Raw genomic sequence first — 6,343 nt, forward strand, 5'->3', positions numbered from 1 at the left:
CTGTTGTACAGTGTCCTTGGGTGCCTTGAAAGGCGCTATTTAAATAAAATGTATTATTATTATTATTATTATTATTACCTGAGGCTGAGTGGGGTCCATTCATTTCACAGAGACAAATTGGAGAAACAAGAAAATCCTGAAAAACACGAAGAGAAGAATCAAGGATGCAAGATGGGAAATGAGAAAGAGGAAAGGAAGAAACAAGCAGAGTGGGAGGAGTCATCAGCTGATGATCTGCTTGTATCCATGTTAGTGTTTAAAGTCCAACATCTCCCTCTAGTGGCCATATGTAAACCATGTGTGAGGATGGTGTTAATGTAAAATGTGAATCATAGTGTTCCAGTCAGTCATGAGTGTGTCTCTGCACAGCTGTAATTAAAATGTGTTCAGAGGGCCTCAGTGTCTGAATGGTTCCAGTTCAGCTCCATAACAGCAGCGTCCCTGGTTTGATTCCTGTGTTTCAGCTCATATCTGCCTCTCTCACTGAGGGGGACGTACACACACACACACACACACACACACACACACACACACACACACACACACACACACACACACACACACACACACACACACTAACCACTAACTCTATTTGAACCAATAGAAAGCTGGTGCTCAGAGGAAGAGGGCGGGCTTTACTTGGTGTCAGTGACAGAAATGAAAAGAAGCTCAAATGAGTGAGAAGGACGATGAAGGAAACATCTGTGCTGTGTCTGCTCTGTAAGTAGAATCTCTGTGTTTGTTTGAATTCTTGTACTTTGACTGTCTGCTCTCCTGATAACTGATGATGGAGGAGAAGACATGAAAAACAAATCAGGCTGAATTCAAGTTCAAAACACCACGAGGACCAACTGCAGGTCTGAACTGACTCTTTATCTTTGCTCAGGAGTCACGGAAACACAGCAGGCAGTGAAAAGATCAAATCATTCACTCATATCAACACAGCTGCACAGTGTGACAGTAATACTTATAATTAGTGCACATTTTTCTCTATATCTCCACAGTGCAGTCAGTGCACCTATAGTAGCAATACTGATGGTTTAAAGAACTCTTTAAATCTTTAAATAAGAAGCAGAGACTGTTTAAAATCTGTTTCTTGCCACAGAAAACTTGCAGTTGATCAGTAACATGTCACATGTCAAACACTGACAGCTGGACTCCATATTTTCCTCAAAAACAGATGAAAAATGAATGAATATGGATGAATGATGCTCTTTCTTCTTCTTTTTTCAATCGTTAATACTTTTTTTTTTTTTAAAGGCAGCACGGTAGCATGGTGGTTAGCACTGTTGCCGCACAGCAATAAGGTTCTTAGTTCAATTCCACAATCAGGCCGGGGTCTTTCTGTGTGGAGTTTGTGTTCTTTCAGGCTTCCTCCCACCGACCAAAAACATGCAGCTTGTGGGGATAGGTTAATTAATCCGATTGATCAATTCATAGGTTGATGGTTGTCTGTCTCTGTGTTAGACGTGCAACCTATCCAGGGTGTACCCTGCCTCTTGCCCTATGACAGCTGGGATAGGCTCCAGCGCCCCCCGTGACCCTGAAAAGGACGAATGGATGGATAGAGTTTTTTGTTTTTTTTTTACTCTTTTGTCAAACTTTACTGAAATTTTTTTCTGGAATCAAATAGAAAACGAGCAGATATATCAGAGAGAGATGAGTTTGTGTGTTTGTCAGCTGTTTGTGTGGAGTTGTTCTTTATGTTCACCTCAAACCAACCTGAGTGTCATTTCTCTTTAGTTCTGATCTCACTGCTGAGCTGCACAACAAACCAAGGTCAGTAACCTTCTTCTGTCACAGTTTAAACCTGATAAGTGCTCACTGATATGACCTGATTGGGTTCATGTTTCACTATGTAAAGTCTAACAAATAATCAATCTTTATTTTAACCCTCACAGCTCGTCTGACTGTGAGTCCCAGCAGCTCTCAGTTCTTCAAAGGAGACTTTGTGTCTCTGAGCTGTGAGGAGGACGACAGCTCTGCTGGATGGACTCTGAGGAGGAACACAAGCAAACCAAACATCACTCAGTGTGGAGATGGGTGGGGAAGATTAAATGGTTCTTCCTGTAACATCAGTTACATGTACCCACTGGACAGTGGAGTTTACTGGTGTGAGTCCAGAGAGGGTCCCATCAGTAACATGGTTAACCTGACAGTCACTGGTAAGCTGAGTGTGTGGAGTTAGTGTTGATGAAGCTGTGTGTAAATGGATGAAATGCTGTAGTTTGTCTCTGTGTTGAGGTGGATCAGTGATCCTGCAGAGTCCTGTCCTCCCTGTGATGGAGGGAGATGACGTCACTCTGCTCTGTAAAACAAAGACCCCTCCCTCCAACCTCCCAGCTGCTTTCTATAAAGATGGCTCCCTCATCAGGAAGCAGCCTACAGGTCACATGACCATCCAGCATGTTTCCAGGTCTGATGAAGGCCTCTACAAGTGTGACATCAGCGGTCATGGAGAGTCTCCATCCAGCTGGATCACTGTCACAGGTGACACACTCACCTGTCTGTGTTTCTGCAGCTTTCAACATTCACAATGTGACGACAACTTAATGACTGTGTTTGCTTTATTTTAGGGGAACACACCACCACACCTCCACCTACATCCACACCTCCACCTGGTTCCCCTCTCATACCTATGTTGTCATCTGTTGGATCAGTCTGTGTTGTGGTTCTACTGGTGTTACTGGTTCTGCTGGTGGGACGATGTGTTCACAGGAAACCTGAAGGTGAGACACAGACTTCTGGATTTTATAAATTCATTCATTTTAAATTGTGTTTGGTTTTGATGGACATGTTAACATTTACACACATTTGAAGGTTGAACATTTCAGCTTCACTTAAAGCTGTTTTACATGTTTGTAAAACTTCCGCATAAACTTTGATGTCAAGCCTTTTATTTCAGTAATAATCTACATGTCCTGTTAAAACTTTGTTTCTGATTTGAAAAAGAAAAATATAACTGACTCATGTTGAGGTTCACAATAGTTTAAACTCCTGTTATTTTTTCTTTGATAACAGAGTCTATAACATGAGCGAGCCCAGTGTCTGCTCCATCAGTGAAAGATGGCTGTAGGCACTGTGACGCTGCTTGGTAATATAATATAATATAATATAATATAATATAATATAATATAATATAATATAATATAATATAATATAATATAATATTTGAGGACATTTCCTCTGACTATCTTCACCTAATTTATCTTGGGTGGTTAGAATTAGATTTTTGTTTATGAGCGCTATTTCTTACTGTTATCATGTGATGGATGGTTTAAATTCACAGTTATAAAATATAAAATGAAAAATATATATTAAAAATGTTTAATTAAGCATTTTACTAATCTGGTGCCAGAATTTACCACTGAAAGAGTTTAAATTAATACTTCTGTTTACACACATATTGATAAACTGTCTCCAGTGTTCATTTAGATTTCAAAGATCAAAACCAAATGTAACCATGAATGTTTAACTCTGTACTTACTGAGTGTTGTTCACTGTGAGCTGGACTGTGTGTTTGTGGTCTGTGGTTAACTGAAGCTAACAGCTCTGCAGTCGTCCAGCATCCTGTTTCTGAACAAACAGTAAACTCTGCACACAGACCACAACTCTAAAGATAAAACTAATACCTTTTTTTAAAATTCCACTTCTTAAACATTATCATTTTCTTTATGATCAGCTGTTATTCCTGCTCTGATGTCCTCTGTGTGTGTTTGCTGTGCAGACAGTGATCCAGCTACAGTCCACTCAGCAGCGAGAACTGAAGACGTCACTTGTGGAAAAATCATCATCAAAGACAAGAAAAAGAAATCAAATCTGAGAGGTGAAGCTGCTCTTCTTCTGTCTCTGCCATGGTTCACTCAGGCTTTGCTTTAAGCTACATGCTAATAATAACATGCTAAGTTATTAGCATTCTCCTTCAATCTTATGAACACATTTGCCTTCAACATACAATTACTGACCAAGTGTTTGCGTCAAGCACTTTGTTGATTTATTGAACACATAAGTAGCTCCTAGATAATGAAACTCAAGCACCACCATCAAGACAAACTTTTAATTTAGAATAAATGTATCTTTAAAAGTTCGCATTTAAGTCTTTTCAAAATTACTGTCAACATTAATGACCACAAGTGGATGAACCCTATTGGGTTTTGGTGATGACATGACCTTTTTTCCAGCACTGCCATTAGGTCAAATCTTTTATCCATGTTTTTTTTATTTTATGTGTCCATCCATGTCCTTTAGAATGAATCCTGTTATCTTGTGACCCAGGACCCTTTGTTGTATCACCACGACATCACTTTCACTCACCCCTCCTCTTTTCTTATCCAGGCTTGAGATCGGCAATGGCAGAGCTCTTCTGTTTGTTTGTTTTTTTATGTGTGTGTTTGTGGTGAAATTCATCCATTTGTGAAACAGAAAATTGTGAAAACATCAGTAAAATAGTCAGAATATGTAACAGTTCTTGTCCAACAATTAAGTTTTTTTTTGTACACACCCTCTGTTGTGCAGAAAGTGTGTGAATGCTCCTTGCAGGCGTATTTCTTCCATTGTGCTAGTCTTAGAATCATTTCTTTTGGGACAAACCTGCACCTTCCATATTTCCTGCCCATGGTTTTTAGCATTGGAGAAGTTGGGCTGTTTGTATTTGTCTGTTCGTCCCTCAGAATAGCTGCAACAGTGGTTGATGCTCTCAGATGGCGCCCCTTTTCTCTCAATATGAGGTTTCACCAGAGTATTACCAAGCTGCTCCAGGAAAATCGTCCTCGACTCTGTTTGTGCATCGTGCTGAACAGCAGGACATTTTTCCTTTTCTTGAGCCAATAGGAGACTAGAGTTGCTTTTTCAGTGAAGGCAAACGCTGAAGATGTTACCTTCCTGCTCTTGACAGCAAGAAGTTCAGAAGGAAGCTCAGGCTTGTTCTTTCTCACTATCCCTAACATGGTAAACTTCCTTTTGAGCAATTCCTCATCCAAGGCATGATACAAAAAAAAATTGCATGTGAAATTATGCACACGCAGTCCTTCAGCCAAATCAACCATCACTCTTTTGGCCAGGTCTTTCCAACTGTCCCCATATACACACCTCCCCTCTAAATTTGTCATCCGAAGGACAGTATTTTTAATCGATGGTGTCATAAAGATCTCAAATGATGACTTGAGGTCCTCAACATGGCTGACTGCATACCTGGTGGGGACTGGAACCATTTTGATAATATTAGAAGCACTAAGTCTCCACTGTTGTTTAAAGTTGGGAAAGGGACCATATTATCTTTCCATTTTTGGAAGGCATTGTGTATGCTGATGATTGAGAGACAACAGGAGGGCCAACACTCTCATTCTCATTAGATTAGAATTCACAATCCTCCGTCTCTGACACATTCTCGTCTATGTGACTTTCACCGTCAAAGAGTTGTGCCAAAACCTGATTGACAGTGAAGCTTTTCCCAGATGACACTTTTTGAGACAGCACACATATTACAGAGTACACAATACACCAAGAGTAGTAATTTAGATAGAGGGATGTCATGGAAGCTTTTATAAGTTTGCTTTTATAAGTTTTTGTACGAGCTGTCAACGTCCTTGCAGGAAATTCCCTCCCACCACATGCGAAATATCAGTTCTAATTCAGCAGGGTCAAAATGACCCTGAGCATGATAGGAGGGTTTCTCACTATGATTTGTCCAATTTATTTTATATTGATTAGGGTAGACCACGGTGGGTTGTCACATTGTTACAGATAAACTAGAGGGCACTTGAATCAGTTTCTCACTAGCAAGCTAAAGACATAGAGCTAGATTAAGTAGCAGCTCTTATGTAGCTACATTATAATATTTATCAAGAGGTCAGTTGGGGGTGTTTATGTCACTGGTCCTGAGTTTGGTTGTTACACGTGTCAGAACCGAGCACCTGAGGGTGAGAAATGTTTTTGCAGCTAGGGATATAAAGACGGCAATATTTTTCATTTCTTTGTTAGCAGAATAGTTTGTGTTGGTCCAAGGAAGTATGGTTTCAGTGTGTGTCTGCAAAACCTGATCTCACAAACAGTGTACCCATGGCAACCCACTGGAGGAGCTCATTACCTTACAGGGTTGCTGGATAAAGACTAGCAACCTTTAAATTGAGATCACAGAAACTTTCCCCACCTGGAGGATTGAGTGTGTATCAAGACTTTAAATGGAGAACAGTTCAGACTCAGTTTGATATTGATGTAGTTCAGTTTGTTCTCACATGAGACTTCCTCACTATTACTCAGGTTAGCAAATCTCACACAAAATGACTGTTGAATGTCATTTAAAATGTGTTGGGAACCTCTGTCCTTTTTTAATAACATCAATGAT

The 6,343-nt window shown here is 40.0% G+C and overlaps 1 protein-coding gene across 2 annotated transcripts; it reads left to right on the top strand.

Moving 5' to 3' along the window:
- Positions 1–621: 621 nt before the first annotated feature.
- On the top strand, positions 622–3,948 carry LOC143416913 (low affinity immunoglobulin gamma Fc region receptor II-b-like). 2 transcript variants are annotated; one of them, XM_076882590.1, is made up of 5 exons: positions 622–720; positions 1,744–1,779; positions 2,245–2,490; positions 2,577–2,729; positions 3,728–3,948. In XM_076882590.1, exons 1-5 carry the CDS (start codon positions 690–692, stop codon positions 3,877–3,879), a joined length of 618 nt encoding a protein of 205 aa, XP_076738705.1. In that variant the 5' UTR covers positions 622–689; the 3' UTR covers positions 3,880–3,948. The 2 variants fall into 2 exon arrangements, with proteins under 2 accessions (XP_076738705.1, XP_076738704.1); XM_076882589.1 differs by lacking the exons at positions 622–720; positions 1,744–1,779 and adding an exon at positions 2,069–2,165 and having other exon boundaries at positions 3,728–3,939.
- Positions 3,949–6,343: the final 2,395 nt, after the last annotated feature.

This window comes from Maylandia zebra, linkage group LG3 (genome assembly GCF_041146795.1).
Source record: "Maylandia zebra isolate NMK-2024a linkage group LG3, Mzebra_GT3a, whole genome shotgun sequence".
Lineage (NCBI taxonomy): Eukaryota > Metazoa > Chordata > Actinopteri > Cichliformes > Cichlidae > Maylandia > Maylandia zebra.

Coding starts and splice junctions, on each gene's coding strand:
- LOC143416913 (XM_076882589.1), top strand. CDS start 2,084: ATGTACCCACTGGACAGTGGAGTTTACTGGTGTGAGTCCAGAGAGGGT. Junction 2,166..2,244: donor GGTTAACCTGACAGTCACTG/GTAAGCTGAGTG, acceptor CTCTGTGTTGAG/GTGGATCAGTGATCCTGCAG. Junction 2,730..3,727: donor TGTTCACAGGAAACCTGAAG/GTGAGACACAGA, acceptor TTTGCTGTGCAG/ACAGTGATCCAGCTACAGTC.